At 43.9% G+C, this 14,464-nt stretch overlaps 1 protein-coding gene across 1 annotated transcript; it reads left to right on the top strand.

The window, feature by feature from the left end:
* Positions 1–7,906: 7,906 nt before the first annotated feature.
* On the top strand, positions 7,907–14,438 carry TMEM121B (transmembrane protein 121B). The gene has a single exon (XM_066590975.1). The coding sequence runs from the start codon at positions 9,326–9,328 to the stop codon at positions 10,322–10,324; it is 999 nt and encodes a 332-aa protein (XP_066447072.1). The 5' UTR covers positions 7,907–9,325; the 3' UTR covers positions 10,325–14,438.
* The last annotated feature ends 26 nt before the right edge of the window (positions 14,439–14,464 follow it).

Raw genomic sequence — 14,464 nt, 5'->3', positions numbered from 1 at the left:
ACACTTGTCTCCCTTTACTTTGTGAAAAATTAAAAATATAATTACACATGTGGTATCCCTGCGTTGTAATGACCCAGAGAAGGAAGTTAGTACATTATTTAACCCCTTAATGAAATGGTCCCTTTTTTTCTTCTTTCCCCATTTCTCCCCCCCCCCCCCCGTTTAAAAAATCATAACTCCTTTATTTTTCCATCGACGTACTTGAGCAAGGGCTCGTTTTTTGCGGGATGTCCTGTAGTTAACGTTGGTACCATTTTGGAATACATACGACTTTATGATCGTTTTTTTGCATTTTTTTCTGGGAGACAGGGTGATTGAAAGTGCATTTCTGGCGTTCTTTTTTTTTTGGATTACGTTCAGCGTGGGGATTAAATAATGCACTATTTTGATAGATCAGACATTTACGGACGCGGCGATACCAAATATGTATTTTTCTTTTATGATTTAGATTTTTTTATTATAGATATGGCAAAAGGAGGGTGATTTAACTTGTATTACTTTTTTTTCCTAATCTCCCTACAAATTTTTTCACAAAAGTTATGCAATACATTATATATACCCAAAGATGCCATCAAAAAGTACAACTTCTCCAGCAAAAAACAAGCCCTCACATGGCCGTGTCAATGGAAAAATGAAAAAGTTATGGCTCTTGGAACGCGACTGCAAAATTAGTTGAAATTAAATGATTGGCCCATTTAAAAATCCTGCCCTGCTGGGCACGACAGGGTGGTAGGAAACCCGCCACTCAAGGGGTTAATGTTACCGATAGTAGTTCTAAGCTGATCAAATTTTGCTTTACTGAAGTTTAGTTTATTTGTCGCTCCCTGATAAGGCTTCTAACTGAATGACAGCTGGAAGTTGATTATATTGTGGTCACTATTCCCCTAGTGCCCCTCAACCTCTAACCCCTTTATTCGGTCCGGTTTGTTAGTTAGTACTAAGTCCAGAATGGCCCTCCCTTTAGTTGGCTCCCGCACAAGTTGGGTAAGGAAGTTATCTTTAATTGATCTCAAGAACTTATCACCCCTATGAGATTTGCATGTTTCGTTTTCCCATTTTATATCTGGATAATTAAACTCCCCCATGATAATTACTTCGTTGTGGTTTGACCCCTGTTTTATCTGCCTTAGTAGTAAGGTTTCAGTTTCTTTTGTTGCTTTTGGTGGCCTATAGAAAACCCCTATCAGGATTTTGTTATTTTTTTCTCCCTGTATTTCTACCCACAGAGATTCCACGTGTTCATCTCCTACTCCTATATCTTCCCTTAGTCTTGGCTTTAAGTACGATTTAACGTACAGACATACTCCTCCCCCTTTCTGGTTCCCACGGTTTCTTCTGAAGAGATTGTAACCCTGTAAATTCGCCGCCCAATCGCACTTATCATCAAGCCATGTTTCTGTTATTCCGACTATATCATAGTTTTCATCGGCCATTCTTGCTTCAAGCTCACCCACTTTACCGATCAGACTTCTTGCATTCGTGGTCATACAATTTGTACGGTTTTGTTTGTTCTTCAAATTCGTTTCGCTACTAATGGTACTATTGGCTGATCTGTCAGTTATAACTGTACTAACCCACTCCCTGCTCGACCCCCCCCCCCTTCTTATTGCTTAGACCCAGGTCGCTAGCTACACTGACTACCCCACTATTTCTCTTTTTGCCCTCCCCCGGTCCCTAGTTTAAACACTCCTCCAGCCTTCTAGCCATCTTCTCCCCAATACAGCTGCACCCTCCCCATTAAGATGCAGCCCGTCCCTAAAGTAGAGCCTGTAGCCGACAGCAAAGTCAGCCCAGTTCTCCAGGAACCCAAATCCCTCCTTCTTACAACAACTTTGTTTACTTCCCTAAGATCCTGCTGCCTTTCTAGTGTGGCCTTAGGTGCAGGTAGTATTTCCGAGAAAACTACCCTGGAGTTCCTCGCCCTAAGCTTGGATCCTAGGACCCTGAAATCATTTTTAAGGGTCCTCCATTGACCTCTAATTTGTTCATTGGTGCCAACGTGCAGCATGACCGCTGGATCCTCTCCAGCCCCTCCCAGTAATCTGTCAATCTGATGTGTCGAACTCGAGCGCCAGGAAGACAACACACCGTTCGACGATCCCTGTCTTTATGGCAGATTGCTCTATCTGTCCCCCTTATAATTGAGTCCCCCACCACTATGACCTGTTTAGCCTACCCTGCACTCCCCGTCTCCGTCTCACTGAAGCAGTCAGCTCCCTGGCGTTCAGAGGGCATGTCGTGCTGCAGCGGTGCTGGCTCTGTAATGGCATCCCCCTCATCTGCCAACGTTGCAGACTTGTTGGGTTGTGCCAGTTCAGGACTAGCCTTCCTGCTTCTCTTCCCCCTACACCTCCTTATATCTGTCACCCAGCTAGCTGCCTGCTCCCCCTGCACTTCCGTACTACCATCCGCCCCCGCCTCTACCCCAGCGAGTGCCTGCTCAGTGAGCACCAAACTCCTTTCCATGATGTCAATGGCTCTCAGTGTTGCCAGTTGCCCATTTAGATCCAGGATTTGGGCCTCTAAATGTGCGACGTGCACACATCTTGCGCAACAGTATGCACCCTCGATCGGCTGATCAAGGAATGTATACATTGCACAAGTAGCACACTGGATGACATTGGCAGGCATGGAGCTCATCCTAATGGGGATCTACAATTTACTTGTGAAAGTAGTGAAGATAGACTTGCTCACACGCCACCCCCCACGCCCAACCGCTCACACGCCGCCCCCCACGCGCAACCGCTCACATGCTGCTTTTTTTTTTCTTTCTTTCACTCAATCACCCAATCCTGCTGCACACAGACACTTATACACTCACACTCTAATACCCCCTCACTTAGTCACAGACACACACACTAGATACACAGAAGACACACACTTAGATTCACACACACACGAAGACACACTAGATACACAGAAGATACTTATCAGCTCCTCCGCAGCTCTGGTGACGTCACCTCCTCTCCCAGTGGCCGCGCTCTCTGCCCTCCTGCAGCTCAGCTCCGGGACCTGCTACCTTGCTTCTGCCTGCTGGATCTTCAGCGGGCAATCTTCCAGCCGCGCTCCCTCGGACTCCTGGTGGCCTTCGGGCGCCGGTACCGGCTCCTGCGCCGCTCCGATGTCCCCTTCTGCCCTGCTCCTGGTTCTGCCTCTGGCGCCTGTTTCTGGCGTCTGACGTCACTTCCTGGAAGGTATGTGCACAGCAAATTGCACACAATGAAAATCTCTATGTACTTTCGCTTTTTCCTCACACTCGTGGAAAAGAATTGCGTATTCCACGGGCGGAGAAAAAAATCACAGCATTCTCTAATTTGCTATGGACGGCCTCCCTTGCAGATGTGCTGCGGGTACGTTATCGCCTAGCGACGGCTCGTGAAGTACAAATATATTTTTAAAAATCTGTACAGCGCATGACCGTCTGTGGTCATCTGCAGTGCGGCAAAAGCATTTTTTTTTTGTTTAATTTTTTTCTTTTTCTTCCCACTTTAAAAAAATCAGAAGTCTTTTATTTTTCCTGTGACATGTGGAATTTTTTTTTGCAGGACAAGTTGTATTCTTTAATGCTGCTGCCTCGCGCACTTTATAATGTACCGGAAAGCTTTTAATAATTCCTAAGTATGGAAAAAATGCAACTGCAAAATTTTTGATGAGTGTTTGCTTTTACGACCTGCACAACGCGTTAAAAATGACATGTCATCTCTATCAGTCAGTACAAAAATTTATAGAGTGTTTTTTACGCGTAAAATAACTTTAAAATATATATATCTTTTAAGAATAAAAAAGATGCTTTCTGTCACCGTAATTGACTCCTATAACCTTTTAAAATTTTGTTGATCAAGTTGTGTACGGACTCATTTTTTTGCCAGGTGGCCTGTAGTTTTTAATATCACCATTTTGGGATAAACCCAACTTTTGGATCACTTTTTATTCAATTTTTTTATTAGATATGGGATGACCAAAAAAGGTAATTCTGGCATTGCATATTTTTTTCTGACGGTGTTCTCTGTGCAGGATTATTAATGTGATATTTCAATAATCAGGATTTCTGCATACGCAGCAGTACCACATTTTTATTTATTTATTTATTTGGATTTTTTGATGTGACAACCAGGAAAGGGATGGGAAGGGTTAAACTTTTACTACTTTTAGTAGTAAAAACCATCTTTGTCCGCAGGTGTATGGGCACTTTAAGGCCATGCTTGACACAGTTTCCACGTAGATACTACGCCGTTTACTTGAATGTGGATTTGCCCTATTGAGCGTAAATTCGCAGGTGGATCTGCATGCAAAGTCGAAGCAGAGTTGCGAGGCTTGGTCTAGGATTTTTGCCTCAGATTATGTCAGCTGCGTGGTGCAAAAATGTGACGCAAAATTGGCACTTCAGATGGAACCACCGCACATGACAATATCTGCAACGAATTTGCGACAAACTGGAGAATTGACCTCATTCATTGATCGGGGTGAATTCCACTGTAAAAATCTGCATTTTAAGGCGATTCCAGAAGCCTTTTTTCTACACTAACATTTGCACTTTAAGTGCGAATATGGAGTGCTCACACCCTGCGCGGCTGCACCTTCAGACTGTTCCCATTCACTGACAGTAAGCAGAGATCTTGAAAATAATGAACCGTAACATAAAAGGGAAAAATTTATTGACTCGCACCAGTTGTCTGTTGGATTTCTACACAACTTTTGATCTTTTTGCACCAAATTTAGTGCCAGGAATTACCTGTGCTGATATTTTTAGGTATGGAGTCCAATGCGGGGCCCTCCTGTCCATATGACATGATGGAGCCCCTCAGCCACCGACCCCCTCAGTCCATTCTCTCTATTTTTTTAACCTATTAGTGACCGCAATACACCTTTTTACTGAGCTCACTCATGGGCTTTAGGCTACCTCCACATGGGCGATTTTCTTGTGCAATTTTGTCACAATGTGACAGTGCTTCGAATCGCATATATGTAGAGCCCATGCTTTCCTATGGGTTCTTCCACAGAAGCGCTGTTTTGTAGCCTGCGATATTGCAACACTACAAATAGCGTGTAAAAGGTCAATAAAGTTAAATTTAAAGAAAAAAATCCAGGTTTTCCATTTGCTCTTAAAAAAATCTAATAAAAGTTCTACAACTTTATATAGGCCCTGGAGTGCGGCTGTTAAAATATACAGCTCGTCCCAAAACACACAAGCCCTCATTTGGCGATGTCAGCGAGTTATGACTCTTACAATGTGACAATGAAAATCACTATAGCCCCATTTATACGGGATGAATGTCAGACAAATGATGGCTGAAACTCGTCCCCGCACATACATGCTCTTGTGCTCCTTGCTTCAATGGGTTCATCTACATAAATGTATTTTGCCCGTGCAAAAGTATATGCAGCATGCGCTGCTTTCCAACGTATTTGCGCAGGAAAAGAGCACATATTGAACTAATTGCCCGTATCAATGGATGGGAGTATTGTACTCGAACAGTATAGTAAAACACGCACATGCATACACATACGCAACACCCATTGTGCAAATGCACAAATAAATGCGTTTGTGCTCGTTGTACGCCGGTCTAAGTCACAAAATAGGCTGGTCGCAAAGGGGTAAACTATATTTATTGCTTCTTGCCTGCTAATCCAGAACCTCCTGAGAGTGATGTGTGAAAATAGTATATTACATTACAGTGCTAGTAACCTGTTTGATAATCTATAGTGTTTGACAATCTGGCTTCTGATTGGTTTTATTGATGCCAGATTAAAGGAGGGACGGACGGACGGACGCACGCACGCACGCACGCACGCACGCACGCACGCACGTCTACACTTGTCATCTTTGTCGTATGGAAGCCTCTGTGTATTAAGTTTGCACGTCCACATGCTGACTCACAGGCTCAGTCACTCTGCCCACCAACACATCCTCATCCTCTGTTCACTATACAAATTGCTTCTACCCCGTTTGTCCGTGACAGACCGAAGCATCTGTAGTAGGAGAGCAAGATCCAGCAGAGCTGACAGGGGTCTGAGGACCGGCCTGAGAGTAAGCAGATATGTCTCTTCACTACTTCATGGTACAATTATTATCTATCTGCAGAGGATCCTACTGGGGACTGTATTTACAGCTACCAGAGGAGGAAGGAGACTGACTGGAGAACTAACTATATATATGGCTGCCAGAAGATGAAGGAGACTGACTGGGAACTTACCTGGGACTATATTTACAGTTACCAGAGGAGGGAGGAGACTGACTCGGAACTTACTGAACATATTTAGCTCTACACTGATTGGAGAACCTACACTGGGGACTATATTTGCAGCTGCCAGAAAAGGAATGAGACAAATGGGAACTTCCTTGGGTGTATATTTACAGCTGCTAAAGGTAAAAAGAGACAGATTGGGGAACCTACTAGAGAGTATATTTACAGCTGCCAGAGGGGGAAGGAGACTGACTCGGAATTTAGTGAACATATTTAGCTCTAAACTGATTGGAAAACCTACTGGGGACTATATTTGCAGCTGCCAGAAAAGGAGTGAGACAACTGGGAACTTTCTTGGATGTATATTTATAGCTGCTAAAGGGAGAAGACTGAGAACTTTCTGGGGGCTATATTTATAGTTATTAGGATGGGGCTGAGAGACTTGTGGTGATCAGGAGAAGGAACCTACTGGGGATTATATTTACAGCTGCCTGAGGGGGAAGAAGACAGAACTTTCAGGGGGCTATATTTATAGCTCCTAGGATGGGGCTACGAGACTTGTGGTGATCAGGAGTGAAAAATATATAGAGTACCTTCAAAGAGTTGTAGGCAGTAATCAAAAATGGGTCATGTGACACTGTCCAGCAATCTCCCTACAATAGCATAGATTAGTAGGGAAGATACAGTGGGGCAAAGAAAAAATATATTTTGGGGGGAGTGCAAAGTTGATTAAAATGGTGGTTGGTAGCTTTTTACAACTTTGTACGAACTTCATCCATGGAATAACATAATATGTAAATAAACAGGGTCACATGATAAGTACAGGTATGTTCTATTAGTGCAGGTGGAAGTCATAGAGGAGGGGTCTTCCATTTAGGACCCCTCTAGTGAGCAACACAGGGAAATTTGTTTTATTCTGTAACCCATTTATTTGCATGGGCATCATGTAGTACTGTAGCAGCCGATCATAGCTTCATGTAGAAATCACCTGGTATTGCTAGGAGGATCTACAGTGGGCAGTTGCAGGGGAATTGTAGTATAGCATAGACTCCTTTTAATGCTTTGCTTACACTCAGTAGCTTAAAACCTGCCCTGAACTAGTTCTGCACACACATAAAAGAAGTGGTGTAGGATGGATAACAACCCTGACCAGAGGAACTTACAATCTATACAGTAGATATAAGAGGAGGAATGAATTGCCACTTTGTAATAATCGTTATATTTATGATCAAGGGGATTCTGCACCACTAGTAGGATGCTTCTTGTTAAAGTCTTGGTTGTAACATTTGGTCTTGCATTGTATTTTGTGTCTGGTAGTCAGGTGTCAATATGATAGAGCAGACAATACAGCCACATCAGAGGATGGCAGTGATATGTATGTCGCATGGTGTTTGGGGAGCTCGGTTACGCATTCTCCATTTAAGGCTAGTCTCACATCTGCATCTCAGCCTCTGGGGCACAGGTGGCAAAAAATAAGGGATAAAATATGGCAGCATGCTACACTATTTCACCCAGGAAAATACCAGAAGGAATCAGGCTGAAGCTAGCCGGGCACCATTTCTGTAAGGGGCCACATTGGGGCACTGATACTATAAAAGGCCACATCTGGGGAACTATTACCATAAGCGGCCATGTTGGAGGCACTATTACTATAAGATGCGTTATTTGGGGCACTATTTCTATAAGAGGCCACACTGGAGGCATTATTATTATAAGGGACTACTTAAGGGGCAGCTTGGTGATCCTGGCTCCTCTTTCATTATTAACCCTTTACTTCTTTATGAGATTACATGGTCTCCAACCTGTGCCCCCACCAAACACACACACAAACTACAACTCTCAGTATGTCCTGTCTGGTTTACAAATGATGAAAACCACAAGCATCAGTGCTGTGTGAGACGTGATGCCCTCCCAGCACCTGTCATGGTGACCCACTTCTGTCTGAATGAATCTGTATCATCTTATAGGAAATGGTGGAGCCGGATGACTGGAGGATGCTGAGCCCTGCTGGGACTTGTAGTCCTGCACTGAGTGCCCACACGAGCTCGCCGGGATGTAGCGTTACCTTGTAGCTTTGCTAGACACAATATAGCGTTCTCCTCCCCCTGCAGCCTCCTCCTCTCACCACCAGGGGGCAGCAGATCTGGAACTCATTCGGCCGCAGAAAAAAAAGCAGCAGCAGCTGTTCCGGTTATCCCGGTGCTACTGGGGCCCCTGAGCAGCCTCTCCGGGATCCTGGGGCCCCCAACTCCTGTGCATTCTGCAGCTGCCGGATATTAGGGTTTATCCCCGGGATGTCACATCTTCCAGGCTGCAGCCTCTGCCGGGTGTCACACCCTCCTCTGCACCCCCAGGTCAGTGCATCCCCCTGCACCCCAATAACTGGATTTATGGACCTTTGCCGGGTGCTGCCTCTGCCATCTTTTACCTCCTAGCAGCTGTGCCTTCTTGTAACCACTACCTCTGATCACAGCCAACAGCCCCCCAATATAGCTGGGACTGTCACTTTACTCCCTGTGTACCCCAAACCTTCATCTGTGCATCCAGACATGTTATCATAGATTCTCCTATTCCTATACCCCAATCCTGGTCCCTTATTACCCATGGTACCCCCAAATATTACATTCATAGCCCACCATATCTGATGATTGACGAAATGCACCCCATTATTTCCTCCGGTTGTGATGCTTTGCAGGACACAGACACAGCCTGTTAGTAGTGGACCCTCTTATTTTACACCTCTTTATTAGTGCAAACTCTTCTTACATCCCCTTATTAGAGCACTTCTTTATTAGTGGACCTTCCTATTTTACTCCCTATTATTAGTGCATCCTCTGATTTACACCCCATTAATATTGTACCCTCTTAATCCAGATTCATGCCTATATTGGTACCACCCAATAATTCCTTTAGACACTCCATATTCTCATTAGAGGATTGCTAGTTTCCACTTTGGATTCAATGCAGCCCCCATGGCTGTAGGACCCTGAGATTACCCCCTAATCTTGTTAGGTTTGTCATTTTTCTCACTGCTGTAGTTCCTGCCCCCTGACATCCTGCCCCCTCCACTCTCCCCACTACCCGTGGCCCCCTCGTGCCCCCCCTCCTTGGCCCCCTCTTCCACCACCTCCAGTCTGGAAATGACAGCTGGGGAGTTTCCACATGGGGGCCCTGGAAGGTTGCCACAAGGGGGCCCAGCCTGTCCTCTACGTGGCTGTTATAAGATGCTGTCCGTGGTGCTGCTGCTGGCACAGGGGGCCTTGCTGGACCTCTACCTGATTGCCGGCACTGACCTGTACTGGTGCTCCTGGATAGCCACTGACCTGGTTGTGGTTGCAGGATGGGGGATCTTCTACTCCAAGAACAGCAGGGGCCAAAACACCTATCAAGGGTCACTCAGCTCCACCGGATATGGACAAGTTCACCGGCAAAAAAAGGGCCATTTTGCTTATAGCCACTTAGCCTGGCTCATATATGCCATTGCCTTCACTCCAAAGGTGACTCTGATAATCTGCACGCCAATAGTGGATCAGATTGAGGCTGGGGTACCACTGGGCAGCACAGGTTTCAGACTCACTGTGGCCCTCTCAGTCCCGCTCCTGTGGTCTCTGGTGCGCTCGCTCAGTGCTGACCCACGAGGATGGCCACATCAAAAAGCCAGCAGTCACTTCCTTGCCTCCTGCCTGGACCTGCTCGACAGCTATGCCCTCCTGGAGCCCATGCTGGAAGGAAAACTACCACTAACCCCCCTAATCCGTTACCCCCTATTGGTCGTCTACTTTGTGGCTTTGGCGTCCCCTGTCCTCTGGTTGTCAGAATTGGACTCAGCAGCCCCTGCCGGCTGTTGTCGTCTCTTCCTTCGCTTCCTCTGCAGCTCATTGGTGGATGCTCCTCTGTTGGCTGTTCGTTGTTTCTTGATGTTGAGTCCAACCAACCAACCGATGTCAGTATTCATGCTAAAGAATGTCTTCTTCTTGGCCTGCCGCTGGCTGGAGGTCCTGGAGCTCTGTTGCCTCCTCAAATCTCCCGGTCCTGACCATGCGGACCGCCCTCCGGGACAGTTCAGCCACTGCGTGTCTGAAAACGACATGGGACCCCATGCTTATGTCAATACACTTGCTGTGACATCACAGAACTGAGCCTTCCTGTCCCGGGTAATTGTAATATACCAGCTAACTCCTATGCCTCCCTCGGTCTCCAGCGCACCTTTATCTTCTACTTTTGCCAACACTGCCATGAAAATAAGTGAGAGCCTAGATTCCTCCTTAGACCTCAAGGCATGAAGAGCTTTCTAATGTCTCCAGGTCAATTTCACACCACCTCAAGTGTCCAAATTTTGAAGTTATAATATATGGAAATCCCATAAAAATAGGGGAGTGTTTGCTATAGGACTGGGAGGTCCTGTAATCTATATGGAGTCTGTAAAGTCATACCAATGTAACATGTTAACATATATCGATGGTAGATCGTTTGTAAACGTCATGTGGTTACGCTTAGTGAGATCCTTTCATAATTTATAATTATAGATCTTAAAGGGAACCCATCACCAGCAAAATGCACTCTTACAGCTTTGTGCACCCAATAAAGAGCCCCTGAAGTGCCAAGAAGGGGAGCAGAAGTAATTCCCCCTCACTCCTTAAATGATAATTGCTCGGGCCTAGTGGGTGCCATGGCTCCCTTTAGTATACTTTTAAGAATTGCATTGTGTCCTAATGAAGATTTTTCATGGTGCACCGGCCCTTCAATTTTTCAAAAATTGTTAAAAAACTGACTTTTAGGTGGATTTGACAAGTAATGCATGCAACCACAAGAACCTTAATACGAACAAGGGCTGGATGTAACTTAGTAGAGAGAGTGCATCCCCTCTACTGGGATTGTTGTCACAGGAGAAATGTGGATTGAAAGGGGAACTCTTGATATAAAATGATGTTTACTAAAAATTTTAGATGCATTAAATTCTATACAGAAAGGATTTTACAGCAGCAGCTTCCTATCCAGATGACTTCTCCAATTCAGCACAGCTGCAGTACTCACATCAACCTGAAGGTGTCACTGTAATATTAGCAACACTGACCCCTACAGGTTCTAAGAGAAAATATAATTTTTTGTATGAAGATAATATATTTAATGTTAGAGTGAACTGTAAAACCATATTCTACCAAATGCAGGAAGTAATGCAGAAGTCTCTCCACTTCCTTCCAGCTTGTCACCGCATGTTGCAGGTTGCCATTATGTACTAATTCCACCAATCAGGTCTGTGCCCTGAGCCTAGCACTGCCTTATATCTCCTTGCCCTGGCCTTTGGGCTCCTGGATTATTGTAGATTTCAGAGAATTGCTAAATTTTGGAACACATTCCAAGATTTTGGGAAAATTACAAAATCCTAATTTGGGAGATTTTATATTTCATTTTTTAATTTCTTGTTGTTTTTAAATACTTTTTAGTATTTTCCTTTGATTATTTCAATGATACTGAATTGCTTTTCATTGTTTAAGGGTGCTGTGAAATTCCTTTAATCTGGCATTTGATAATTTGGCACTTGTTTTCAGCCCAAATTGTAGTACATTTCTCTCTGTAGGTTCTCTGCTCATACAGCAGAGATTTCAATACTTTGATATCAATATCCAATAATCCAGAAGATCAGATAATCTGGTGTCTGTCAGGTCCCATTGATGCTGGATTAAAGGAATTTGACTGCATTTGTTAGTAGCATTACAAAAATTATGAGTGATTGGGATGCAGCCATTCTCGGTTGTGGTGGTTATCGTTTTTTTTCCCTATGGTTTCCCTTGGCCTGAACATCTGTCTCCTGACCCAAACTCTTGAGTATCACAGGACTCTATGATGCTTGGAGTCTGGGGCAGAAGACTAACGGTCAGGACAGACACAGCTGTATTATGGGGCACATTTATGAACAGCTTTATGCCAGTTGCTGGAGTAAAAAAAAACAAAAACAAAAAAAACATTTTTGCCCAAAGGTGTATTTACACTAAAAAATAACAACTTTTCTTCTTTCTACGCAAGTCGTGCCGCTTTTTTAAAAATTGGCCATGGCTTATTGGGAGACGGACGGTAGATTTATACATAAACTGATGTAAATTATACCAGAAGTGTATGCCAACTCGTACCTGGCATACATTTCAGTGTAGGCGCACAGTGGTGCCAGGGATGCATTGAATACATCTCTGTACATATTTAGCGCACAGTGAAGCTGGGGAAATTGTACTAGACCTGATGCAGAAATGCCGACATACGGTGATGCATCATTGGCTAGAGTCGCAGTAGTGGCTAATAGTCACTAGTTAGAGCTGAATATCTGAAGAGACTGTCACTTTAAGGATATGTTCCTACATAGCGGACATACTGTAAACTTTCCAAAGTGCAATTGCCTGTGGGAAAATGTGCAGCATTTTACAGGAGGAGCATACACTGTGAAAAAGCCTACAACATAAATGGACCTGCGGTGCAAATTTTAAATGCATAGCATGTCAATTTATGCTGCAGATTTTTGGCGTGGCTTACCTCTTGAAATGATGGGGTAAAATCCATCTCAAAACCTGCGGAAAATCCCCCAAATGTGGATCACTGACGTCAACAGATATACAATCCACCATCTTTGGAACTTGTTTTTTTATTTTGTGTATTTTAGGGAGAGTAAAATGATTACCAAGTGGAAACCGTCAACAATCAGGTTATGTCCTTTTCTACCTTATTTTGTATTATAATAGTGCTAATCCACGTGCAATTCCACTGGGCCGTTTCAGATGCAGATTTCTTCTGTGGATTATCTACAAATCCTTTATGTCAAACCCATATTGTACCATCATACTGTGAGAGTTTGATAAGTTATGGCCCATCCACACCAGCACTTTCATGTACGTTTCACGTATGCGAGAAATGTGCATGGAAAAGAAAATCATGTAAAAACATTATTAAGTTTTGCAAAACTGTATTTAAAAAAAAAAGTGTTTTTTTTTTTTTCAATGGATGCATGAAATGCTACGTTTTATCAAAAACGTGCATGTCTCATGGATGAACATATGCCAGTGTAGGAGGCCTCTTACGCACAGCCCATTTTCAGCCATTATAAAGCAATGTACTCATTAACAGATTTGTAAATAGCTGCTTGTTGATGGTTTCCAAGTAGACACTAGCTATTTGCATAATTAGAAATCCTAGGAAAAATACCCAGGACTCCTCCCCATGTAGAAGCATCCGCAGTGTACATGCAGGGTCTTTCTTTATATCTGTAGAAACTGTTCTGAAAGCATTTCCCCGAACTAGTACAATAGCCGCTAATCACCAAGACTCTTCTGTAAAATATTGCAGTGACCGAGCGCCTCCGATGTGTCATGTCATCGTTTTCCAAATGATAATTCCACCAAGGGCTGTTCTTCTAGAGCCATCGCTATCTCACTCATGTGAACTGATTGTAAATGCAACAAGGTACTCAGGAGATTAAAGAAACCACGCAACACAGCACCAAGGGCTGCACCTCAGGTTCTCATACGCAACAATGCACAATGACAGGACGCCTGCAGACCGGCGCGATCAGTATTGTACCCTATGATTTGTGGCGTCATTAGGTGGCCAACAGCGGAGAGATAATGAACAATGCATGTGATTCCTGTACTAAAACTAAGTTGTTTTTTTTGGTCCAATAGTGTTTTATAAAAGCTGGCAGATCCGTGTCTGTAAAGATTCTGTATGATTCAGTACTGCAATGCCACAGAATTTATATATTATCATTGCCTATCATGTACCGTTGCAGTGGGCGGGATATCAAACTTACCAGACATTTACTGATAAGCCTGATCTGAATCAATATACCAGCTACAATAATGTGCCCCCTCCATATCCAAGACCATAACTTCTGTAATATTGTCCATATATACAAGTATATAACTACTCTAATACCCTCCCTCCCCCCCCCGTGTACAATAATACAACTGCTATAACACTGCCCCCCATGTACAAGATTATAACTACTGTAATACTGCCCCCATCTACAAGATTATAACTACTGTAATACTGCCACCCCTGTACAAGAATACAGCTACTGCAATACTGCCCCCTCTGTATAAGAATATAGCTACTATCATACTGCCTACTATGTAAATACATATATTTTTAGATCTGCAATTATATAGTTGGCACAGGGACTGAATCGGACAGACTCTGTACAGACACGCAGTTGATGTCGCCTGCTTGCCGTGACTGTAATAACTGATGAATAAATGGCGATAACCTGTCCGCCGCGTCTTATGTGATTATTGGAA

This window comes from Eleutherodactylus coqui, chromosome 2, assembly GCF_035609145.1.
Source record: "Eleutherodactylus coqui strain aEleCoq1 chromosome 2, aEleCoq1.hap1, whole genome shotgun sequence".
Taxonomy (NCBI): domain Eukaryota; kingdom Metazoa; phylum Chordata; class Amphibia; order Anura; family Eleutherodactylidae; genus Eleutherodactylus; species Eleutherodactylus coqui.
This window is presented reverse-complemented; position numbering and strand designations above follow the sequence as displayed.

Bases quoted from the DNA above. Each gene is read 5' to 3' on its own strand.
- TMEM121B (XM_066590975.1), top strand. From the start codon at position 9,326: ATGACAGCTGGGGAGTTTCCACATGGGGGCCCTGGAAGGTTGCCACAA.